The sequence below is a fragment of the Melanerpes formicivorus genome, unplaced genomic scaffold (genome assembly GCF_026170545.1).
Source record: "Melanerpes formicivorus ecotype bairdi unplaced genomic scaffold, bMelFor1.0.p_v2 SCAF_73, whole genome shotgun sequence".
NCBI lineage: Eukaryota > Metazoa > Chordata > Aves > Piciformes > Picidae > Melanerpes > Melanerpes formicivorus.
Window position 1 is genome coordinate 153,462 of NW_027142425.1, and position 25,648 is coordinate 179,109.

A 25,648-nucleotide genomic window follows, 5' to 3' on the forward strand; every position below is an offset into this window, starting at 1 on the left:
TTTCAGGGAGTTGTAGAGAGCAATGAGATCTCCCATCTGCCTCATTTCCTCCAGGCTGAACACCCCCACATCCCTCAGTTGCTCCTCCCCAGCCCTGTACTCCAGACCCTTCCCCAGCATCTCTGTACCTGCTCCAGGCCCTCGATGTCCTTCTTGGGAGTGAGGTGCCCAAAACTGAACCCAGGATTTGAGCTCCCTGTACAGGAGGACACTGACATCCCTCCTCCTACTGCCTTCACTATTGCTGCTCCAGGCCAGGCTGCTGGTGGCCTTCTTGCCCACCTGGGCACTCCCTGGCCCGTGCTCAGCTGCTGTCACCCAGCACCCCCAGGGCTCTGCTGAGCACCCCGCTGGAGCTCCATCGGGGCCGCACCCGCGGCTTCAGCTCCCGCAGCAGGCGCGGCCGGGCAGCGCCGGTGTGTGGCTTGGCTGCGGCCGGGGGCTGCCGGCGGTGCCGGGCAGGAGCGGGACGGTGCCCGGAGAAAGCGCTGAGCCGGTGGCAGGGACAAAGCGGAGCCCGGCAGGGCTGGGCTGGGCTGGGTCGGGCTGAGCAGGGCCCTCCCCGTCCCCGCCCGCCGCCCAGCGGCTCCGCCCGCCCCAGGCCCGCCCCGGCCCCGCCGCGCCCGCTGGCAGGGAGGCAGCGGCTCGGCTCGTCTCGTCTCGGCCTGGCCCCGTGGACCATGTCGCCATGTCGGAAGTGAGGAAGTTCACCAAGCGGCTCAGCAAGCCGGGCACAGCCGCCGAGCTCCGGCAGAGCGTCTCGGAGGCGGTGCGCGGCTCCTTCGTGCTGGTGAGTGAGCGGCGGCGCTCCGGGGGCTGCGCTCCGCACACACAGCCCGGCCCGGCGCCGCCCTACGGCCGGTACCGCGGGCAGGTCCCGGTGCCGCGCTGGGCGGACAGCGGGGAGGCGGGCGGCAGCAGCTGGGGAAGAGGCAGAGTTGGGCAGGGGATGCGCGGAGCGATGGAAGAAGAAAAGGGCTGGGCAGGGGCTGAGTGATGCGTGGAGCGAGGGGGAAAGGAAAGGGCTTGGGAAGGGGCAGAGCTGGGCAGGGGTTGGGCTGAGCGGGGGATGCGCAGGGCAGAGCGGGGCTGGGGATGGGAAGGGATGAGCAGGGCGCGGCCGAGCAAGGCAGGAGACGGGAAAGGGCATGGCAGAGGGGCAGGAGTCCCTCTCTGGGCTGCCCTCTGCATGTGTTGTGTCACCTCGGCTCGCCTTCCGCTGGGCACCTGCCGTCACCGTGCCCATCTAGGTGCAGTTCAGAGGTGTTGGGGATCGCCGGGAGCCGCTAGGATGCCTTAGTGCTGGTGTGGTGGGAGCGTGGACGGGTGAGGGTCTGCGTGTGCAGGGCAGCGAGCAAACGGCGCACGGAGAGCTGGCAAGGGAACAGGGCAGGACTGAAGGGCACGGGCTGGCGAGGTGAGAGAGGGGCACTGGTGTCAGCTGGGAGCCTGGATGTATCCCGGGAATCAGACTCCGGTGTTCGGACGGGATGCAGGATGCGTTGCAGGACACCTTCCTCCCCGCGGGTGATGCTGCAGCAGGTTGTCTTTGTTGTGCTCCCAGCCGTGCAGACAGCTGCTGCTGTGCCCCCGGGTGGTTGCTTGGGTCGGCCCCCAGCTCCCCTGTATTTCGGTAGATATATCGCACTGCTGCTCACAGAGTTACTCCAGCGTGTAATCGCCGCTGACCTTGGCTTTGCTGGAAGGTTAGTCCACGGGATATGCAGAAAGTGCCGTGCGAGTTCAGGGAGTGATTGCTGCCGACAGAGCGCCCGGTGTGTGCGGGTCACTGCAGCGTTCAGAGCAGCTTCCTTGGAAGTGTTCTGGTTTCTAAAGCTGAAAAATAGCCGTGGTGATAATCCACTCTGATTCCCCAGTGCCATGGCCATAGCTTCCTACGTGCAGCTGTTCAGGGATCCTTACAGGCTCCCATGTGCTTTGCTTTGCCTCTTCCACCACTGATACACAGAGACAAATGCTTTGTACAAGCTTCTGGAACCTCTCATTAGAAATGAAATCGTTTGTGTAGGTCCTGAGAAGCTTTGGCATCCTCCAGGCAAATGGTTGCTCGGTGCCTGTGCTTTGTGTTTTCTGTCAGAAAGGTAAGGGATGGGTGGGACTGCAGATGAAAATAAATAACTAACCCAAAGGAGCCTGCGGAGTCCAGCAGCCACCAGCAGCCACCAGCAGCCACCCTCTTCCTGATCCTCTCTAGGGTTTCATCGCCCTCACTGTCCCTGCCAACTTCCCTCTCTTTCGGACAGGCAAACCCTGCAGAGGTGCTGTGCTGCTGGGGTGCCTGCAGCCAGGCAGCAGAGGAGGGTGGGGGCAGGTGTCTCCGATTCCTAGGTCTTGGCAGTGTTTCCTGCTGTCGACATTTGAGCAGCAAGGGATAAATCCCAGCACTTCTGCATTGCTGGGAAGGGCTATGAGGCACTGCAGCATTCAGGGAATGGGGAGGGAGGTGGCATGAGCTTACAGGACTGTCACAGATGGCACTTTGGGCACCATCAGTCCTTAAGGATGAGGTGTGTGCTGCCCAGTTTGCTCCAAGCAAAAGGGTGGTTGCTCTCCAGTCTTGTCCTTGTGAGGAAGGGATGTCCATGCTCTGGTGTGCTGGCTGTCAAGAGGGTGGAAAGGGCATTCTGTGAAATGATGAGGAGGGGGACACTGAAAAGCCATGGTTTCTGATCCTGCTGCCAAGGAGAGGCTCAGCCTTGATGCTGGCCACCTGCAGAGCATGACACAAGCACAGCCCCTGTCTGTCTATCCCTTCCTTACTGTGGACAGAGTGGGAGAGACCACAGGCCCCAGCATCAGGTTTGTGTCAGCAGGCTATAGTCACAGCTCTGCTTCACCATGGGCAGCGGTGAGCTTGCTGGTGGCCCTGGGAGGCAGAGAGTGGTCAGTGGGTATCTGAGGAGCTGGGGCTGGGCAAGTGGAGGGAGCAGACTGGCAGCACACAGTGGCATGTATCCTGGACTGTAGGGGGCTGGGGCTTTCTGGCAGCCTGAAGCAGGGTGGAATTGCAATAGGGACATTGCTTGGCAGGTTCCACCCCCTTCCTGGACACAGTAGATGCTAAGTCAATAAGAGCATGTGTGGGGTTTAATACCCACCAAGACTCTGGGTACACCCTGCCTGTCATTGGTGATCTTGGCAGGTACCTTGGGGGAAACCACAGGTGTCTGTGGTGGTGAACATGGATGATGGGAAGGGCTGCAGAGCAAAGCTGGTCCTGCACGTACCAGGGCACACAAACTCTTCTGCAGGAGGAGTGGGCACCATAAGGCTCTTTGAACACATAGCTGGAGCTCAGTGTTTGGGCATTCAGGGCACTCTCTCAGGGCAAGGAACAGCCTGGAGTAAGAAGCCATCTGCAGCTGGTGAATGAAATACTATCAAGTGCAAGCATTTCAGTGAGGGAAGCTTTTAACCTCATGGAAGTGGTCAGCTCATGTGGATCCATAATCGGTGCAATCAAGGAGATGCATCTGCAGCTAGGAGCACTGTGCTCCTGCAAGGCCAGCCTGGGCAGGCACAGTGTCTGGGACAGCACAGCTGGGAGTCTGCTGTCCTGCAGGCACAGTGAAGCTCACAGTGTGTTGGTTCTGTGCCTGTTTTTCCACTGATGCCTATCTTAACACCAGGAGAATGTTCATGCGACCTCATTGCCCTCTACAACTACCTGAAAGGTGGTTGTAGCTGGGAAGGGGTTGGCCTCTTCTCCCAGGCAAGCAGCACCAGAACAAGAGGACACAGTCTCAAGCTGTGCCAGGGGAGGTTTAGGCTGGAGGTGAGGAGAAAGTTCTTCACTGAGCGAGTCGTTTGTCATTGGAATGTGCTGCCCAGGGAGGTGGTGGAGTCCCCATCCCTGGAGGTGTTCAAGAGGGGGTTGGATGTGGCACTTGGTGCCATGGTCTAGTCATGAAGTCTGTGGTGACAGGGTGGTCTCGATGATCCTCGAGGTCCTTTCCAACCTTAGTTATACTGTGATACTGTGATACTTTGATGCTCAGAGCTAGGTTGCTGACTTCTGCTAGGGCTTTGCTGTTTTGTGCTGTGAAAGTGGAGTGTTGGAAAGAGAGGTCAGACATCATCAGCAGAGGTTGTCCCTTTCCAAGGTGTCCTGTGGTAGCTGTGTCCCAACTGCTGCCCTTTGGACCAGCTGCTAGGCTGCAGCCGGTGCTGCTTCTGTCATGGTGCAAGCAGAGCTGCAATCCAGAGCTGTAGCAGCAAAAGGAAGTGTAGGCTGTGGTGGGGAGCTCAGAGGATCTTCAGGTTTTGTGGATGGGGAAGGATCAAGTGCAGCTTTCACTTGAATCATAGAATCCTAGAATGGGTTGGGTTAGAAGGGACCTTAAAGGTGACCCAGTTCTAACCCCCCTGCCATGGGCAGGGACACCTCCCACCAGCACAGGTTGCTCAAGGCCTCATCCAGCCTGGCCTTAAACACCTCCAGCAACCTCCCTGGGCAATCTGGGGCTCTTTTTTTCTCTCTTGGTGCACTGTTGTCCCCAGCATCCTGGCTGTGGTTCTGGACTTGTATCATGCTCACAATGGGCCATGTGGGGAAGTCTTAGTGAGGAGGAAGAGCTCAATGGGAATCCCTTGGGAGCACATAGAGCCCTGCAGAGCAGTGCTGGCAGGGCACAGGCTGTGTGGGAACTCTTGTTCTCTGGGTTTGCTTTGGGTCAGACTGTAGCAGCTTCAGCTTTGAATGGTCCCTGTGTGTGCTGTTGATTGTAGCTCGGGGATGGGGGGTGGCAGAGCAGCTGACAAGCAAGGTCACTTTTTAAATAAGTAGGCAAATTTAGCACAAGCATGAAGTTGGCAGGTGGGATGAGTGACATGAGAAAAGATGAAGGGAAATGTTCAGAGAGGAGCAGCGAAAAGATGAAGGGAAATGTTCAGAGAGGAGCAGCCAAAGCCTAAGTGTCATAACTTAAACTGTTCTTAACCAAGAGATTACCTGTAGCTTAAACCTTGGGGCAGCAACAGTCAAATACTGTCAGAAGGGCAACTTCAGAGCCAAAGTGCTGCTGATGCCTGGGAAAGACACCTAGGCTGGACCCCTAGGAGAGGAGCAGCTAGGAGCCTGTGGCAGTGAACAGGAAGGGATGGTTTTGGCTCTGACCTTTGGTGCAATCTCCTCCCTCCCATTCTCTTCACATTCAGGATGTTGCTGAGTGTTAGTGGGAAAGGCTTTGTGGCAAGGCAGGAGGAACCTGCAGTGAGGTGCTGGCCAGCATGGGACTTGGGTATCTGCAATCTGGAGTTCAGGTCTGGCCAGCAGGTCCCTTCCAACCACTACCATTCTGTGACAGGGGTTGGAAGGGACCTCTGAAGATCATCCAGTCCAGAGCAGGGTCGCCCTGGGCAGGTCACACAGAGCACATCCAGGTGGCTCTGGAAAGTCTCCAGAGCAGGAGACTCCACAACCTCTCTGGGCAGCCTGCTCCAGGGCTCAGCAGCCTCACACCAAAGAGGTTTCTGCTCACGTTGAGGTGGTGTGCACCTCCTGCTGTGATGAAGCTGCTTCAGACCATCTTGGCTCTCCCCTTGAAAGCACTGCAGAGTTGAGCAGCTGAAGAGCACACATGAGGAGATCTGTAAACCCTGGACACCTCTAGCAAACAGCAAAGTGCCTTCTGCACAGGGTCACTTCCTTCCCTGTGTGCATGCAAGGCCAAGGCAGAGCCAGAGCTCCCTGTGCCTCCCCTCTCTCTTTGGGCGCGATGTCCATGGGTCAGTGATGTGCCCTTGTGGCCATGAGGGACAATGGTCCCCTGGGGTGCATTAAGAATAGTGTGGCCAGCAGGTCAAGAGAGGTTCTCCTCCCCCTCTACTCTGCCCTGCTGAGATCCTATCTGGAGTATTGTGTCCAGATCTGGGCTGCCCAGTTCAAGAGGGACAGAGAGTGTCCAATGGAGGCTCTGAGGATGATGCAACATTTGTGTGATGAGGAAAGGCCGAGAGCCCTAAAAGTGTGGAAAAGACTGAGATCAATGTCTATACATATCTGAAGGTTGGGTGTCAAGAAGCAAGGGCCAGGCTTTCCTCAGTGGTGTCCTTTGATGGGACAAGGGGCAGTCAGTACAAACTGAAGCACAGGAGGTTCCACCTCAGCATGAGCAGAAACTTTGGTGTGAGGGTGCTGAGCCCTGGAGCAGGCTGACCAGAGAGGTTGTGGAGTCTCCTGCTCTGGAGACTTTCAAACCCCACCTGGATGTGTTCTGTGTGCCCTGCCCACGGTGACCCTGCTTTGAAAGGGAGTTGGAGTCAATGACCTCTGGAGGTCCCTTCCAACCCCTACCATTCCAAGAGTCTGTGATGCACTCTGCAGCCCTGGGCCCCCTGAGGAGAAGGTCTCAAGCCAGCTGCAAGTTTTCCAAAGGTGTCATTCTGTGTTGTGACAGAATAAAATGTGTGGGAGATGTGAGATCAGAGGAGCAAGCACTTGACAAAACCCAGGCAGTCTTTTTTCCCCCAGTGCTGCCAAAACCAGTCATCTGCTGGCAACTTTAAGTCTCCCACAATTCCGCTGATTTTCTTTAGAATCATAGAATTGCTTGAGTTGGAAAAGCCCTCTAGGATCAACTCAACACCACTGTGGCTATTAAACCACATCCCCTAGTGCCATGGCCACAGATTTATTGAACACCTCTGGGGATGGGGTCTCCACCACCTCCCTGAGCAGCCTGTGCCAATTCGTCTGAGCAAGACATTTTTTCCCAATCTCCAACCTAAGCCTCCCCTTGCACAATTTCAGGCCATTTCTGTACAGATTCACTCAAGATACATTTTAATTGCTTCACTACCAAGATTCACAAAGGATGCAGACTCAGAGCCATCTTTTTTGAGACAGAGCAGCTGCAAAGGATTTTCCCATGCTGTGTCAGCCAGCCCAGCAATGCGTCCCTGGACACCCCCAGGCGTAGCTTGGTGGCACCCAGGCACACAGGTGGACTCCCAGCAGCTGCAATGTGGGAGAACCTCTGCTTGCAAACAGCTGCATCCAGTCTGGCCATGCAAAGGTATCCAAACCAAGTGCCTGCTCTCCTGTGTTCCTTGAAACTTCAGCATGAGGTTTGCCCTTGCAGGTTGTGGCTGCCCCCTCCCTGGAGGTGTGCAGGGCCAGGCTGGATGAGGCCTTGAGCAACCTGGGCTGGTGGGAGGGGTCCCTGCCCTTAGCAGGGGTTGGAACTGGAGGATTTTTAAGGTCTCTTCCAACCCAAACCATTCTATGAATCTGTGAGATCCCAGGCAGCCTGCCAGGAGAGAATGGGTTTTGTTTGATCCTGGCTGGGCTGGGCTCCTATGGGTGGCTCAGTTTCAGGCAGACACAGAAAGGAGATAAAAATCTCTTTAAGGATGATATTAAGAAGGTTTTGGCTGGAAGCAAAAAGGTATTTTGTTCTCGCTGTGTTTTTCTTTATTTCCCAGCTTAGTCTCTGGATTTATGCTCATGCAGAGCAAATCAGCTTTCTGCATAGAATCCTCTTTAATAAAGCTGAATTCACTTTGATCAGCATGAAGGCAGTTTGGAGGCAAAGCTTGTAGTGATCTTGGAGCTCAGGAGACACAGAACATGCCCATGTCCCCTCGGGTGGGGGCCCTGTGCTGTGTTTGTATAATGTACAGAGAAAAAGAGATCACAGAACTGTCAGGGCTGGAAGGGACCCCAAGGCTCAGCCAGTCCCAACCCCCTGCCATGGGCAGGGACACCTCACACCACAGCAGGTTGCTCACAGCCACCTCCAGCCTGGCTGCAAACACCTCCAGGCAGGAGGCTTCCACCACCTCCCTGGGCAACCTGTGCCAGGCTCTCACCACCCTCATGGGCAACAACTTCTTCCTCACAGCCAAGCTCAATCTCCCCATTTCTAGTTCTGCTCCATCCCCCCCCCAGTCCTATCCCTCCCTGACACCCTCAAAGGTCCTTTCTTGTAGCCCCCTGCAGACACTGGAAGGCCACAGTGAGGTCTCCTCATTGGAGATGTGTGTGGGTACAGGAGGAAGTTCTGCCTTGGTGTTACTTGGGAGGAGCTTTGCTGTGGTTTCAGCACCTGCTGCAGTGAGGTGGCTCTGGAGGTGGCCACAGCTTGGGTGGCTTCTGTGGAAGTGCTCATGGAGAGGTTTTTGCTCAGAGGGGTTGTTTAAAGAAGCACTTGGATGCATTCTTAGAATTCATCACATGCTTTCCTCAGCTGGGGCTCCTGTGCTGCAAGGGGCTGAACTTAGCTCCACACTTCACTGGCTCCCTGGGCAGCACAAGCCGTGGAGGTGGCCTGGATTGCTCCTGCCTGGGCACGCAGCACTGGTGCAGGGATGAAGGGCACTGTTTTATGGAGAGAAACACAGCCCCACAGTGGCTGTTTGGGGCCACTTAGCAACTTTCCAGCATCTCTCCTACCAATAACCAGTCCAGAAGAGATGAAGCAATACCTGGCTCCCCTACCTGAGGGTGAGCAGCCTGGGCTAGTGGGACCATGGCAGGGGGTTTGGAACTGGATGATATTTAAGGCCCCTTGCAAGGCAAACCATTCTGTGATTCTCTGAGTTGCAGTCAATGCTTCCATTTCCTGAGCCTGTAGGAGGCTTTTGATGGGCATTAAATCTTGCCCTTCCCAAGGCATCATTGAAAGATCTGTGTCCCCCTTCCATCATTTAAAGACATGTGGTTCCCTTTTCTCCCTTCATTGAAACACCTATGTCCCCCTTTCTCCCTTCATTCCAAGACCTGTGTCCCCCTTCCTGCCTCCATTCCAAGATTTGTGTCCCCCTGTATGTTGCAGGAAAGCTGTAGGGAGGGAGCAAAGCATCCAGCCCTTGCACTTCCTGGGCAGGGCTGAGGGACTTTGTTCTGTGCCAGGGACAGTGCCATGAGGATGCAAGGTGTCCCTCTCGCATTGACAGCATCTGCCCTGACCTGCCAGGGTGGATGCAGAGGAAGGCCTGGAGCAGATGGTTGGTGGCAGTGCCTGCAGATGATGCCAGCAATGCAGCTGGGGATTTGGTGCACGCAGAATCCAGTGGGGAGATGGCTCTGGGGCTGTGTTTCAACCTCTTCTGGTATCTGAAGATCCTTGCAGAGCCCAGGAGTGCCTAACCTGGGCTAGCTGCCGCAGTGTGCACTGTGGCATCCTGTTGTATGCGCAGCTTGGTGAGTTTTACAGCACCCCACTTAGTCCTTTCCATGCTGATTTATTATCTCTAATGATGCAAAACTGCACAAAGCTTTTGACATTTCTGTGGCCCCAGAATGCAAGCAGCTGCAGAGCAGCCAGGCTGGGTGGGGGCACACGTGTGCTTCAGCTTGCCTGCTTCATTTGCCTCCTCACTGCTGCCCAAGGAAGAAGAGAGAAGCTTCATTTGCCTTTGTGGGCATGGCTGGCACCTCGGAAACGCTGCAGTGTATTTCCCTGTCACCCTCTCCCTCCATCTCTTTTATTCCTTTAAAAAGTACAACTCAAAGCTCTCCCTTGAAGGCTCCTATTTCCTCCAGCACATCCCTGACTTATCTTTTATACCTTTTCCCTGCCTCATGCTGCTCCTCTAATGGGGTCAAGCCTGCTCCTTGCTGACCCCTTTCTCAGCCCTCTCTATTTTCTTGCTGAAATGCAATTTTTTTTATTTCCCCTTTAAATGTTCTCCTGCCATGGGGCTGTGCCTGGGGAGCAGCTGCAGCTGGGAGCAGACCTTGCTTGTTTCAGTCCAAAGCTCCACCCTTTAGCTATTGATCAGCATGGAGAAGATCCCCTCCTCAGGCTGATCTACTCCAGGCTAAACAGCCTCAGGGCTCTCAGCCTCTCCTCCTAAGAGAGATGCTCCAGGCTCTTCAGCATCTTCACTGGACTCTCTCCAAGGAACTGGATTCGTTCCTTGACAAACTGGGGAGCCCAGAACTGGACACAATGCTTGAGGTGTGGTCTCACCAGGGCAGAGTAGAGAGGGAAGAGAACCTCCCTTGACCTGCTGGCCACACTCTTCTCAATGCACCCCAGGAGCCCATTCGCCTTCTTGGCCCCATGCAGAACTTGTCCACCAGCACTCCGAGGCCCTTCTCTGCAGAGCAGGTCACCCCTCACCTGTGCTGCTGCAGGAGGTTATTCTCTTGAAGCACAGTATGGGCAAGTGTAGGGTCCTGCCCAGCTATCCAGCTCTGTCAACAGAGGCATTTGAAGTGTGGGTGGCTTGAAGCAGGGCAGAGCTCAGTCTGTGCCAGGAGCCCATCTACAGGCCCTTTAGTTTTGCAGCCTCTGCAGCCATCTGCACCTGTCTGATGCCTGCAGCCCAAAGACAGAGCAGAGATGAGGGCTGAGACAACTTCCTGAGCTGGTTAAAACACCACTGACATCTCTGGGGTTTGACTTCACTGCTGGGGGTGTTTCTAAGGAAACCCAAATCTGTCTGGGGACTTCCTGCTGTTTTTCCTCAGCATTGCTCTGTGGTCTCAAGCAAGTTGCTTCACCGTTGCCTGGCTCTGTTGGGCCCCAGTGAAGCTGAGGAGCATTTCACTTCCAGCACAAGAAGGACCTGGAGCTGTTGGAGTGGGTCCAGAGGAGGCCACCGAGATGCTCAGAGGCTGCAGAACCTCCCCTGTGGGGCCAGGCTGGGAGAGTTGGGGCTGTGCAGCCTGGAGAAGAGAAGGCTCCAGGGAGACCTCAGAGCAGCCTGCCAGGACCTTAAGGGCTCCAGGAGAGCTGGGGAGGGACTTGTGACAAGGGCTGGGAGTGCCAGGCTGAGCAACAATGGCTTTGAGCTGGGAGAGGAGAGATTGAGCCTGGAGAGGAGGAAGAAATTGTTGAGAGTGAGGCTGGGGAGACTCTGGCACAGGCTGCCCAGGGAGGCTGTGGCTGCCTCCTGCCTGGAGGTGTTGAAGGCCAGGCTGGATGAGGCCCTGAGCAGCCTGTGCTGGTGGGAGGGGTCCCTGCCCATGGCAGGGGGCTGGAGCTGGATGAGCCTTAAGCTCCCTCCCAGCCCAAAACATTTTGTGGCTTTGCCTTCTCGCCCTCAGGGAGGGGCTGTGCAGCTGGCCTGGCCCCATGCACCAGTGGCTTCCTGAGTGAAAAACAAGAGTTATGAAGAGCAGGCAGGAAAAGGAGGAGTTCTGCTTATGTGTAATTAATTGCTTTAAGATGTTGTGAAGCTGGCTCTGCTGGAACTGGCTGCTAAATATAAAAGTGATCCTACATAAATAAATGATGGAATAGCAGTGACATCCAGAGGGCTCTTCTGGATCCTCCAGTGCAGAGCTGGTGTAAATGACACATGGCATTGTGCTGGGAGGCAGGAGCTGCCTGTTTTTGTTAGCATGCCTGTGCTTATGGAATGTTTTGGGCAGTCCTGTCTGGCAGGAATTCATCTGTCCCATAGAGGCCCGTGCTCTGTTGCCAGTTTCTGTTAACATTGTTGGGTGCAGAGTAGGAACTCAACGCTCTGCTGTATTTTCCTGCCTCTCGTGCTCTGATGCTGAGCTGGGTGCAGGTGCAGCTCTGCTGACACAGAGCTACGCTGATCCCTCTGCTTCTTGTGCAGAAGGGCTGGGGCTGGGGCTGAGCCAGGATGTAGCTGTGCAGATAGGGACACTCAGAACTGCGGTTGTCACTCTGGAACTGGAGATGGTGCTGCAGTCGGTACTGAGCTGTCACTGACATTTCACACGGAAGCCCTCAGAGATCATGGAACCATAGGATGGTTTGGGTTGGAAGGGACCTCCAAAGCTCATCCAGTCCAACCCCTCTGCAGTCAGCAGGGACATCCTTCACTAGATCAGGTTGCCCAGAGCCCTTCTTGAGGAAGATCAGGACAAGAAAGCAATCTCAGGTACTTGCCCTAATGCACTGCCCTGTGCAGGAGCAGTGCTGGATCACCTCCAAGTGTGCTTATGGAATCATAGGATAGACCTCTGAGATCACTGAGCCCAACCATCAACCCAGAGTACTGGGGCACATCCCAGCTGCAGGCAGCAGATGTGGAGCAGGCTGCCCAGAGAGGTTGTGAAGTCTCCTTCTCTGGATGTGTGACCTGGCCTGGGTGCTCCTGCTCTGGCAGGGGGGTTGGACTGGATGATCTCTCGAGGTCGCTTCCAGCCCATTCATTCTGTGAACCCAACACCACCATGGCCACTAAACCATGTCCTGAAGTGTTATGTCTGAGCTAGACTGTGCCCCCAGCTACCACTCCCCTCTGATGCTGCTTTTCTTCTTGTGACTCTGCCCTTGGTTCAGAAGTGCAGTGTAAGGTGAGGTACATGTGGGCCAGAGCAGCAGCTCTGCCTCCTAGCCTGGGCTGTGAGTTCTTAGTGCTGGGTCCTCTTTCAGAGAGCTGTTTCCTTCTTTTCCTTAAGTGGTTTTGCAGGAGTCTCAGGGTTGCTGGTCCTTGTGGCTGCAGAGCTGAGTTTCAGAACGTGGTCTGCTGAAGGCTGTCAAGTGTGGAATCCACTTCTGAGTAAGTGGAAGGGAAGAGCCAGACACTGATTTTCCTGACTTCTTGTAATTTCTGACTGAGTCTGAAGACACTTCAGGGCCTGGGTGAGTTTTATTTGCCATGCCTGATGATGACAGATAAATGCAGTGACAGCAGTTTTTTGACTGTGTCTTCAAGGCTTCTCCAAGCTGGTGTCTTGCCCTGGTGCAAGTCTCAGAGTCAGCACTGAGAAATGCAGACTCTTGCTTTGTCTACAACCATGGAATGGTTTTGGTTGGAAAAGCCCTTACAGATCATCCAGTCCAACCATTCTCTAACCCTGCCAAGGCTGGGGCTAAACCATGGCCCTCAGCGCTACATCTCTGCCTCCTTGAAGTACCTCCAGGGATGAGGATTCAACCAGCTGCCTGGTTCCAGTCTCTGAGAACCCTTTCAGGGAAGAAGTTTCTTCTAATGTCCAACCTAACCCTCCCTGGCACAATTTCAGGCCAGTTCTTCTCATTCTCTCACCTCATCCTAGGGAGCAGAGCCCAACCCCCACCTGGCTCCAACCTGCTCTCAGGGAGCTGTAGAGAGCAATGAGGTCTCCCTCAGCCTCCTCTTCTCCTCACTGAACACCCCCAGCTCCCTCAGCTGCTCCTTCCCAGCCCTGTTCTCCAGGCCCTTCCCCAGCTTGGTTGCCCTTCTCTGGACCTGCTCCAGCTCCTCACTGTCCTTCTTGGGGTGCAGGACCCAAAACTGAACCCAGGACTCAAAGTGTGGCCTCCCCAGTGCCCAGTACAGGGGAACAATCCCTGCCCTGCTCCTGCTGCCCACACCATTGCTGTTACTGCTTCCTCACTGGAGAATTTGGCACCTCCTTTCTTTGGAGACATCCACGTTACAAAATATAGAACCCTGCCTGCCCTTTAAATGTTCTGAGGAGATTCTGCTGCCAGCCAGGGCCATGGAAGGAGAAGGTGGAAGGTGTGGGTCAGTAAGATGCTTCTGCACAGCTGGAAAGAAGTGCAGGAGCAGGGGCAGGTTCTTGCTCTGCACTTTGGGATGGAAAGTGTGAGTCATCTGAGCTGCAAATGTTCTCCTGCAGGGTGCCAGGGCTGTGCACCCCCTCCCCTTCCCCATCACATGACTTTTGATTTCTCTGAGAGCCGCTGTCAGACTCAGCCACCTCCATTTCACACAGAGCAGAGGAAGGGAGGGGACCAGCAGCCTTCTGCTGTCTGCACTTGTTTCAGAGTCGGAGCATGGTGCAGCCTGGCACCTAGCTCACAGGATGTTAGGGGTTGGAAGGGACCTCTGGAGAGCTTCCAGCCCCCTCTGCCAGAGCAGGAGCAGAGAATCCAGCACAGGTCACACAGGAACACATCCAGACAGGGCTGGGAAGGCTCCAGAGAAGGAGACTCCACAACCTCTCTGGGCAGCCTGCTCCAGGCCTCTGGGACCCTCACAGTGCAGAAGTTCCTCCTCCTGTTGAGGTGGAACCTCCTGTGCTGGAGTTTCCATCCATTGGTCCTTGTCCTATCCCAGGGCACAATTGAGCAGAGGCTGTCCCCTCCCTCCTGACTCCTGTATGGGAAAGGCAAGTGTGGGGACTCTCACACAGGCTCCTCTATGAGAGGCTTTCTGGCAATGAGGCATTTGCAGCTGTGCCTGCTGCCGTCCAGCTGCTGGGCTCTCTTTGCCTTGTTGTACCCAGATCTGGGTGTAAAAGACACAAAGTGAGTCCTGCAGCTCATTGTTGGGGGGCAGGGGAATGGGGAAGGGAGAGGCTGCTTGCCTGGACTGCAGCTGAGGAAACATTTCCTTGCAGGCCATAGCATGAGCGCTGCAAGGCAAAAAGGAGGTGCTTAAAGCATCACCTGCCCCACACTGGCAGAAGGAGGATCTGTTTACTGCTGGATCAGGAGATGCCTGCCACAGATCTGCTCCTGTGTGTTGCCCCAGCCCAAGAAAGCCTTTGTCCTGCTAATCTTGTTCTTATCTGGGCTGCAGAGCATCCAACATGCATGCATGCATGTGCTGTGAGTGTCCATGTGAGGTAGTGCTGTCTGCTTGGCCGTGGTATGCAGGAAAGAGGTTGGAGCCAGGTGGGTGTTGGTCTATTCTGCCAAGTGACAAGTGAGAGGATGAGAGGAAATGGTCTCAGGTTGCAGCAGGGGAGGGTTAGGTTGGAGAACAGGAAAATTTTCTTTGCTGCAAGAATAGTTAGGGATTGGCACAGGCTGCCCAGGGAGATGGTGGAGTCCCCAGCCCTGGAGGTTTGAAGAAACCTGTGGCCATGTCACTTAGGAACATGGTTTGGTGGCTATGGTGGTGTTGGGTTGATGGTTGGACTCAATGATCTTAGAGGCCTTTTCCAATCTATGATTCTAGGATTTGAGTGAGCAGGGGGTGGGATGCAGCAGGCAGTGCCACTGTGGCAGGCTGGGCTGCTGGCAGCTGCCAGGAATGGTTTTGGAGGTTGCCCTTGGGTGGGCTGCACAGAGTATTGCTCTGAGCTGTGTGGGCATCCAATTTCTCCCTGCTTGCCTCTTCCCTTCCTGCTTGCCCTGGGTCTCCTCTCTCCTGTCTACAGTGCACACCTTCTCTGCCAGCTCCCCTTGGCCTCCTTGTCCCCCTCTCTGGCCTCTCACAGCTGCACAGTCCCAGCCTTCAAACCAGTCCCGTTTCTCCTGACATCACTGTGCTCACCTCCCTCCAGCATGGCCCCATCCCCAGGTGAGCAAAACCTGCATTCCCCATCTCACCTGCTCCTGCACCACAGTGGGCCAGCTCCTGCCACCCTTCCCTCTCTCTCCCTTGGCATGTCCCAGTGCACAGCCCAGTTCATGTCTCTGCCCTGTCCCAGGTGGATATGGTCTCCAGCAGTGTTTTGCTCCTTTAGCACAGCTGGGATTCCTCTCTGGGCATTCCTCTTGTGTTTGCAAACTTCCTTCTCTCTGGCCAGGGTAAAAATAGCTTTGGCCTGCTCATACCCAACGTTATTGACTGTTTTTCATCCTTGTGGTTTTACCACAGCCCATCTTGCACATCTTGCCCTGGGCCCTGCTGTTCCATCCAGCTGAGCAGTGGGGTTTGCAGCAGGCTCATGGGCACGAGCTCCCAGGCTGCTGGTGAGAGCTGCTTCCTTGCCTCCCTTCTGCTTGCCTCCCAAGATATGGCTTTGCTGGCCAGCCCACAGACCTCCTGGCAGCAGCAGGGCTGTGCGGTGCTGTGCCTGCTGCCATATGTGCTGACTCACGCTGGCTCCCTCTCTGCCCTTCCTCCCCAGTGCCTGTTTCCACCTCTTCCCTCTCTCCTCTGCTTTTGAGTGCAAAGGCTTTGTGGTGCAGGCCTTTTTCAGGCTTTGCAGGGTGTTATGGCAGCTCCAGGTGCTGGGGAGCCGAGCCCAGGGTTTCCTGCTTTCCATCGTTCTTATTTAGGGCCAGGTCCCTGGGCTGATGAATCAGGTGTGATTTGCAGGTTTTTGAATTGAAGCAAGCTTGAGGCAGGGGTGTGAAGGGGATCAGATGGCAGTACAGAAAGTGAGTCACAAATATGGAAAGGGAAGGAAAGGGAGAAAGAGATAGAAAGAAAGAAAAAAGAAAGTAAAAGGAAAATAAAAAGGAAATAAAGGACAGAAAAGAAAGAAAAAGAGAGAAGGAAAGAAAGAGAAAAGAAAGAAAAGACAGGAAAGAGAAAGAGAGAAAGAAAACTAAAAGAAAGAGAAAAAGGAAAGAAAGAAAAGAAAGAAGTAAGGAAAGGAAGAAGGAGAGAAAGAGAGAGAAAGAAGGAAAGAGAAAAAGAAGGATGGAAAGAGAAAGAAAGAAAAGAAGAGAAAGGAAAAAAATACATCATTGATCCATGGCTCTGGAGTTTGCTATGGACATTAACTCCTCAGTTCCCTGTGCCCCTCCAGGTTTGCCAAGTGACCTCTCTCTGTTCCCATTCCAATTCTCCCCTGTACTGCCAGGTTTCATGAGCAAGAGCCAAACTGGGAAGTTCTCTGCACGGCCTGGGAGCAGTGCTGACTGCTCCGGGGAGGGCATGCAGTGGGATCTGAGCCCTCTCTATACTGGGCTCTTGCCAGTCGTGCAGTGATGTGACAGTGCCCTGCCTGTCCAGGGAGTAGTTGGTACACTTCCAGGTGGGGTTCCCCCTTTAGCTTTTAATCATTTCCCTGGATACTTTGCCTCCTATTTTCTGTTCATTTCACCTGCCTGGCCTTAGGGATTCACTGAAAAGTGTGGGTCCTGCCAGGCTCTCCAGAGCAGTGCAGAGCCTGTGAAATGCTTACTCAGTTCTGGGGAACAGTTGTCTGAGGCAGGACATTTCTATGGATGTATGTTCAGGCACAACCCTGAACACAACAGGGTCCATCTAAACCTGAGGAGGAACTTCTACAAATTAAGGGTGCTGGGGCCCTGGAGCAGGCTGCCCAGAGAGGTTGTGGTCTCCTTTTCTGGAGAGATTCCTGGATGTGTTCCTGTGTGACCTTCTCCGGGTGACCCTGCCTGGGCACAGTGGTTGGGCTTGATGCTCTCCAGAGGTCCCTTCCAGCCCTCCCATCCTGTGACTCACTGTTCTGGGCTGTTTCATCTCCTCTTTTTACATACACAATCATCACTTTTAATACTCAGATCCTTTGTGTCTCTCTACCTGCCTTGGGAGCATGGATGTGTGCACTAGGTTGAGCTTCACAAGTGCACAGATTGCATTGGGTTGGAAGGCAGCCTCCAAGGGCATTTTGTCCAAGCCCTGCAGGCAGCAGGGACAGCTCCAGCCAGAGCAGGCTGCACAGGGACACAGCCAGGCTGAGCTTGGATGGCTCCAGGCATGGAGCCTCAAGCACCTCCCTGGGCAGCCTGTGCCAGTGTCTCACCACCCTCCCTGTGCAGAGCTTCCTCCTGATGGCCAACCTACCTCTGCCCTGCTCCACTTTCAAACCCTTGTCCCTTGTCCTGTCCCCACAGCCCCTTCTGAACAGTCCCTCCCCAGCTGCCTGCAGCTCCCCTGCAGATAGTGAAATGCAGCTCTGAGGTCTGTTGCTGAGGAAGTGAAGCAGCATGGCCTGGGTGCTGCAAACCCACAAGAGTTTGGGTGTAAGGCAAGGAGGAGGCACTGGAGGGCCAGCTGTGCCAGGTGGAGATGGAGCAGTGTGGGGGTGCCTGGGGGACTTGAGGTGCCCTGAGAAGCACAAGGCAGTACTGGTGCAGGTTGCTCTGGGCTTGGCTTCTGTCATGCCACAGGAAACACTGTGGGGCTGACATTAATGGGTGAATTAGTCACAGCAGAGCCAAATCAGCCAGGTTTGCCCTGAAGTTGTTTTCTTCTCTGGATATTGCTTGTTTTAAAGGAGAGCCAGCCTGAAAGGACTGAAAATACACAAACTTTCTGAGTTTGTGGGGCTACTGAGTTTGTTTGGCTACTGCAGAGCCCAACAGAGAGCTACCAAGATGCTGAGGGGACTGCAACATCTTAGAGTTCCTTATGAGGAGGGGCTGAGAGAGCTGGGGCTGGTTACCCTGGAGAAGAGGAGGTTGAGGGGGGATCTGATCAATAGCTAAAGGGTGAGTGTCAGGAGGATGTAGCCAAGATCTTCTCAGTGGTGCCCAGTGACAGGACAAGGGGTGGTGGACACAACTGAAACCCAGGTGGTTCCCTGCAAACATAAGGAAAAAAATCTTCACTTTGAGGGTGACAGAGCCCTGGAACATGCTGTCCAGAGAGGCTGTGGAATCTCCATCTCTGGAATGTGTTCCTGTGTGATTTACCCTGGGTGGCCCTGCTGTAGCAGGGGGGTTGGACTGGATAATCTTCAGAAGTATCGTAGTATCAGTCAGGGTTGGAAGGGACCACAAGGATTACCCAGCTCCAACCCCCCCGCCATGGGCAGGGACACCCCACACTAGACCAGGCTGGCCAGAGCCTCATCCAGCCTGGGCTTAAACACCTCCAGGGACAGGGCCTCAACCACCTCCCTGGACAACCCATTCCAGGGCTTCACCACTCTCATGGGGAAGAACTTCCTCCTCACCTCCAGCCTGAATCTCCCCACCTCCAGCTTCATTCCATTCCCCCTAGTCCTATCACTACCTGAGATCCTGAGCAGTCCCTCCCCAGCCTTCCTGTAGCCCCCTTCAGATCCTGGAAGGCCACAATGAGGTCACCTGGGAGCCTTCTCTTCTCCAGACTGAACATAGAATTACATAGAACAAACCAGGTTGGAAGAGACCTTCAAGATCATCGTGTCCAACCCATCAACCAATCCAACCCACCTAAACAACTAAACCATGCAACCAAGCACCCTATCAAGTCTCCTCTTGAACACCTCCAGTGATGGTGACTCCACCACCTCCCTGGGCAGCCCATTCCAATAGGCAATCTCTCTGTATAGAACTTCTTCCTCACCTCCAGCCTAAACCTCCCCTAGAGCAGCCTGAGACTGTGTCCTCTTGTTCTGGTACTGGCTGCCTGGGAGAAGAGACCATCGTCCAGCCCCAACTCCTTCAGCCTGTCCTCACAGGAGAGGTGCTCCAGCCCTCTGCTCCTCCTCCTGGCCCTTCTCTGGACACCTTCCAGCACCTCCACATCCCTCTTGCAATAGGGGCTCCAGAACTGGAGGCAGTACTCCAGGTGGGGTCTCCCCAGAGCTGAGCAGAGGGGGAGGATCACCTCCCTCGACCTGCTGGCCACACTTCTCCTGCTGCAGCCCAGGCTCTGCTTGGCTTTCTGGGCTGCAAGTGCACACTGAGAGCTCCTGGTGAGCTTCTCCTCCCCCAGCACCCCCAAGGCTCTCTCCTCAGGGCTGCTCTCCAGCCAGTCCCTGCCCAGCCTGTAGTTGTGCCTGGGATTGCCTCGACCCAGATGCAGGACCCTGCCCTTGCTCTTGTTGAACCTCATGAGGTTGGCTTGTGCCCACCTCTCCAGCCTGTCCAGGTCCCTCTGGATGGATCCCTTCCCTCCAGCCTGTCTGCTGCACCACACAGCTTGGTGTCATCAGCAACCTTGCTGAGGGTGCACTCAATGCCACTGTCCATGGCACCCACAGAGATGTTGAACAAGACAGGTCCCAGGACTGATCCCTGAGGGACTCCGCTTGTCCCTGGCCTCCACTGGGACATGGAGCCATGGACAGCCACTCTTTGGGTGCAGCCATCAAGCCAGTTCCTTATCCATCTAGTGGTCACCCATCACACCCATGTGTCACCAGCCTGGAGACCAGGATGTGGTGTGGGACAGTGTTGAAGGCTGTGCTCAGGTCCCTTCCAACCCCTCACATTCTGTGATTCTGTGGCTGCTATCTTAAAAATAAAATCCTCAAATGAAACATCTTTCTGTTACTTTCTGCACATTCACATCACTTGTTGTAACCCTGTGGGGAAAGGATCTCAGCAGAACACTAATCATACACTTACAATAAAAACATTGACATGTTTGTACAATGTACAAATGCAGGACACTAGAAGACAGGTACCTACAGGTTTTCAGGCAACAGAAGTTGTGCCAACCCCAGGCACCAATCCAGGCTGGGTGCAGAGTGGGCTGAGAGCAGCCCTGCAGAAAAAGCCTTGGGGGTGCTGGGTGCTGAGCAGCTCCCCAGGAGCCAGCAGTGCCTCCTGCTGCCCAGCAGGCAGCTGTGTGCTGGGCTGCAGCCAGAGCAGGGTGGGCAGCAGGGCAGCAGAGGGGATTCTGCCCCTGGGCTCTCCTCTGCCCAGACCTCACCTCCAATCCTGCCTCCAGCTCTGGTGTCCCCAGCAGCAGGAGGACACAGAGCTGCTGGAGTGAGGCCAGAGGAGGCCACAAAGATGCTCCAAGGGCTGCAGCAGCTCTGCTGTGAGCACAGGCTGAGGGAACTGGGGCTGAGCAGCCTGGAGAGGAGAAGGCTCCAGGGGGACCTTAGAGCTGCCTGCCAGGACCAGAAGGAGCTCCAGGAGAGCTGGGGAGGGACTTGTGACAAGGGCTGGGAGAGGGGATATTGAGACTGGAGATGAGGAAGAAACTCTTGAGATTGAGGCTGGGGAGACTCTGGCACAGGCTGCTCAGGGAGGCTGTGGCTGCCTCCTGCCTGGAGATGTTGAAGGCCAGGCTGGATGAGACCTTGAGCAGCTGGTCCACTTGAGAGGCTTCCCTGCCTGTGGCAGGGGGTTTGGAGTAGATGATCCTTAAGGTCTCTTCCAACCTGAGCCATTCTGTGATTCTGTGAAAATAGAAATTGCCTTTCCTGGCCTTCCCCACATGAATATCTCCAGCTACCACTGTTTATAACACTGACATCCCTGTCTGTACAAACGTTCAAGACTCTTTGTAAGCCTTGCAGACAGAGACCGAAAGCAGCCAGTATGGCTTGTTTAGATCAATCCCTCTTTATTAACATGTAATTGCCTTGCTGCAACCTTTCCTCCAAACTCTCTGGTGGTTTCTGTGCAGTAGTGGTTTGTGCTCAGTCTGGCAGAGGGCAGCAGGGCAAGCAGGGCACTGAGGATGAGGCCCTGAAGCTGGGGTTTTCCTTTTGCCAGCCCCTTTGTGCTTGTGCCTGGCCAAAGGCGTTGGTGTTTGTGGGCAGGTTTCTGCTGAAGTCATTTCACTGAATTTCCTGTTGAGATGCCACCCAGCTTGCTTGCTGCAAGAGCAGCTACCCCAATAGACAGGCTGTTGTCCTGCCAGCTCCAGTGTGACCCAGCCTGCATGGGGACTGGAGCAGATGGCCCTCTCCTTCGTGCTCTGCACGGCCCTGTGCCGCGGGCAGCAGCAGCAGGGCAGGATGTGGTTGTGAGCGTTGGGCACAGGCTGCTGTGTGAGGCTCTGCTGAGCAGAGGGGAATGGGCTCCTCAGGGAGGGTGCACTACTTCCCTGCTCTCTGTTGAGTTAAGTCATGTTTGGTTGTGTTTTTCCACTATCATAGAATGGTTTGGATTGGAAAGGACCTCAAATATCATGGCAGGGACACCTCCCTCCAGCCCAGCTTGCTCAAGGCTTCATCCAGCCTGGCCTTCAACACCTCCAGGCAGGAGGCAGCCACAGCCTCCCTGGGCAGCCTCACTCTCAACAATTTCTTCCTCATCTCCAGGCTCAATCTCTCCCCTCCCAGCTCAAAGCCATTGTTCCATTGTTGTCACAAGTCCCTCCTCAGCTCTCCTGAAGCCCTTCAGGTCCTGGCAGGCTGCTCTGAGGTCTCCCTGGAGCCTTCTCTTCTCCAGGCTGAACAGCCCCAGCTCTCACAGCCTGATAAAAGACTATGAGGTCTTCCCATGTGTCTTGATTTTTGTCCTAGTGCATTGGGCTGTGCCAGATGTGCTCAGGATGCTGCAACCATGAGGGCTGGGAAATGGCAGCTCACCCCACCCTGCAACTGCTGCTGCACAAGAGGTTGGAGGAAGCTGAGGTGCATCATGGTGCCCCTGTCTGCCTGCCCTGGGTGAAGAGCTGCTGCATGTGTGCTGGAGTGCAGGGTGGCTTGGGCAGCTCTGCACATGGTTACCTACATAAATGGGTTGGATTTGCTGCTGGACAGCCAGAATTTCTTTGTTCTTGGATATTTGCTTTCCCTCTGGAGAAATTAGTAGCCTCTGAGACTAATTAAGGTAATAGTTTTTCCTCTGCTTTCATAATGACTTCGATGGGTGCCATCTGCTGTTGTGACAGCAGCAGGCAGCGTTAGCAGGCTCAGCCTCGACCCTGGATGCAGGGAGCTGTGTGCTTCAACCAAGCTTGTCAGAAAAACAAAGACTTTGAAATCTAATTTTCTGGGCTTAAAGTTTTACCTCCAGCCCTGTTGGGGTGCTGGGCAGTAGGCTGGGCCAAAGGGGGAAAAACACTGTTAATGGCTTCCTCCTTATTCTGCAGGTGCGTGAGCATCCCTGGGCCCACTGAGCAGCCAGCAAGGTTTGGGTCTCTTGCCTCAGCAGCAGGCAGGGAGCAGGCTACATCCTTTCATGAGCAGCTGCTTTGCTTGCAAACAGCCTGACCTGCATCTCTTGGCTTCACTGCGGAGACACCGCTGTGGTTCCTGTCGTGGCCTGGGATGCCCTGGCTGTGTGTGGCTGGGTGCTGTGCTGCAGGCAACAGAGAGCTGCTGTGAGCTGAGGCAGAGAACTCCCACAGCTTGGCCAAGGAGAACTCTAGGGAGCTACCAGCCCATCTGTGGGTGCTGCACAGCTCTCTGCAGGTGCACATCCCTCACCTGCTGGAGCTCTCTGGGTCATTGGCCGTGTGCGCTGTGCTGGGCTCCCAGGATACAGATCACAGCAGCAGCCTGTACACCATGTTCTGTCCAACATCCCCAGGCCCCCAGCAGCAGGAGGGCTGGACTGAGCTATTTTAAGGAGCTTTTTCAAGTGGTGGGCAGTCTTGTATGTGTTTTGAAGCCTCTTATGTGAGGATGTGGGATCCTTTCAGTCCTTACCCTTTAATCATCATTGAATCCCCTGAGGATCACTGCCAGGGCTTTGTCTTGTTGGGCACCAGAGATGTCAAAGCTAGAAAAGAAATGTTATCAAACCCCAAGCTTTTGAGAAGAACAACTTTAGAAACAGAGTCCCAGTTTCAGGACCATGCTGCAAGGACGCTGAGACACTGGAGCAGGTCCAGAGAAGGGCAACCAAGCTGGGGAAGGGTCTGGAGAACAGGGCTGGAGAGGAGCAGCTGAGGGAGCTGGGGGTGTTGAGTGTGGAGAAGAGGAGGCTGAGGGAGACCTCCTTGCTCCCCATGGCTCCCTGAGAGGACAGTTTAGTGCCACAGGGATGTGACAGGCTCTTAGAGGGGTTCTCATTTACCTTTGGAAGTGCTGCCAGGGTAAGGTGAGATATGCAGCTGGTGGGAGCAGTGCCTGGGCTCGGGGCACTGCTGTAACCAGCTGAGGTTGCTGGGTTTGGCTGGGAGTGGTGCAGCAGCTGAGCAGTGAGATAAGTAAATGGCTCAGGTCAGCAGGGAGCTGTGTGCCTGGGCTGGGGGTGGTCCTGCCTGACCTCATGGACTGGCCAAGCTCTGGAGACGCCTGGCCCCAGGTCTTCAAGTGGGAGAGCAGCTCCTGAATGCCCTGCTAATTCCCATTAGTGTTCTCAGCTTGGCCAGTCTTCAGCAGCAGGTTAGTGTTAGCCTGGCATGAGAGCAGTGGTTCAGATGATTAACCAAATGCAATTGAGCATTTGAAGAGCATGGGTGCCTTTTCTCCATCTTCCTTATGGGGTTTGGGGACTCCTGCTTTCAGACAGCCTTTTTCTCTTTGTCAGGAGGCTGTGCAGCTCAGGTGCTGGCTGCAGGAGCTAGAGGTGCTCCAGGTGCAGTGAGGCTGGCAGTATTCACCACCCTGTGTCCCAAATCCTCTCTCTGGGGGAGCTGGGCAGCAGCCTTTGAATTCTCTGGCACCCAGGATGGGCTCTTTGCCAAGTGAGCTTTGCCTTTCCCACAGGAATCTGGTGTGCTGCTTCTGTGATGGCTGCAGTGCTTCTGCTGATAACATGGCACTGAGGCTCCCCAAAGAGGCCTTGCCTGGGGCTGGGGCCTGTTACTCCTTCATATGACAACTGCACTGGCTCCACTGCAGCACTGATGTTCAGGTGTCCTTAGAGCAAACCCTGGCTCCCATTTGCTGCTAACGGCTTGAAAACATTCCTTAATGCATCCCAGAGACTCTAGAGGCAAAGGCACAGGGCTATGACTGCTTCTGGAGCAGCAATGTTGATTTCATGGCTCATCTCCCACACCACAAACAGCACTGGGCTGTTTGCACACTTGCTGAGGCAGCAGTTTGCCCTGTGGTGTTATGTGGGGACGAGCTTTTGAGCCTTGTTTTGGACCTAAGCCTGGAGAAGAGCAGACTGAGAGGGGATCTTCATAATGCTCATCAATAGCTGAAGGGTGGAGGTCAGAAGGATGGGACTGGGCTCTTCTCAGTGGTGCCCAGTGATAGGACAAGGGGCAATGGGCACAAGCTGGAGGTTTCACTTGAACTGAAAAGGAAAATCTTTTTTTGCTGCAAGGGTGCTGAGCCCTGGAGCAGGCTGCCCAGAGAGGTTGTGGAGTCTCCTGCTCTGGAGCCTTTCCAGCCCCACCTGGATGTGTTCTGTGTGCCCTGCCCTGGGTGTTCCTGCTCTGGCTGGGGGCTTGGACTAGATGATCTCTGGAGGTCCCTTCCACCCCCTACCTTTCTGTGATTCTGTGACTCATTTTCTTAGGCTGCAGGTTTTGCTGCCTTCAGTGCAAAGCCTTCTGGTGGTTTAATTTCTAACCAGGGAGCAGGCTATGTGTAAGACATGGCACGTGGGGCCATGGTAGTGTTGCCAGTTGGACTTGATGGTCTTTGAAGGCTTTTCCAGCCCAAACAATTCTGTGATTCTACATGAACAGTCCTGGCCAAACCCTTCAGCTGGGGGCACAAAGCTTGCTGCTGAGAGGGAAGCATCTGAGGTTCCTTTCCAAGAGTGGAGAGCCTAATCACACCATCGTACCAGGCATGTGCCATGCAGGCATCATGAGGCTGCTGGAGGGGTTTCATAACCACTCTCCATGACCACAACATGTGGCCAGGCATCAAGAATCTCCAAAGTCCAACACAAGGCAAAGTTGCTGTGTCAGAATTTGCTTCCCTTTTTATGATGAAGGTTCATTTACAGAGCCAGGGGCTGGTCTGGGGGCAATTTTCCTGCTCACAACTGCAGTGCTAAGTGACTCTTGTGGAGTCTGAAGTCTAGTTCTGGGCAGCTGAAGTGACATTTCCCTGTTTCTGGACTTTAGGGGTTGCTCACTTGTTTTAAAGTCCAGTTTTCTGGGCTTGTAACATAGAAATGCTGCAATAGCCAACAGAACAGAGTTCTCCTGATGGTTTTTACTGCAGAGATTTTGGAGAAGTTAGTTTTGCTTCCCAGAAATGAAGTCAGAGCAAAACCAGGCCCCAAATTTTTCAAGCCTTCATCTGTGGCTGAGGTGTGATTTGTAGAAATCATAGAATAGTCTGGGTAGGAAAAGATCATCCAGTCCAGCCATCAACCCAACACCACCATGGCCACCAAACCAGGGCCCCAAGTGCCATGGCCACAGGGTTCTGGAACACCTCCAGGCATGGGGACTCCACCACCTCCCTGGGCAGCCTCTGCCAGTCCCTGACCACTCTGGCACCAAAGACATTTTCCCTCATCTCCAACCCAGCCCTCCCCTGGCACAATTTCAGGCCAATTCCTCTCCTTCTAGCACCTGATACTAGGGAGAAGAGCCCAGCCCCCACCTGACTGCAACCTCC

General features: G+C 54.7%; 1 protein-coding gene across 5 annotated transcripts in view; it reads left to right on the forward strand.

Annotated features, from left to right (window-relative positions):
- The first annotated feature begins 678 nt into the window (after positions 1-678).
- Positions 679-25,648, forward strand: part of LOC137453888 (dedicator of cytokinesis protein 11-like) — a 126,504-nt gene continuing 101,534 nt past the window's right edge. For all 5 annotated transcript variants that reach the window (XM_068163565.1, XM_068163568.1, XM_068163566.1 and 2 more), the window contains exon 1: positions 679-790. In XM_068163565.1, coding sequence (XP_068019666.1) covers positions 689-790 — 102 coding nt within the window. In that variant the 5' untranslated portion in view covers positions 679-688. The remainder of the gene's footprint in view (positions 791-25,648) is intronic.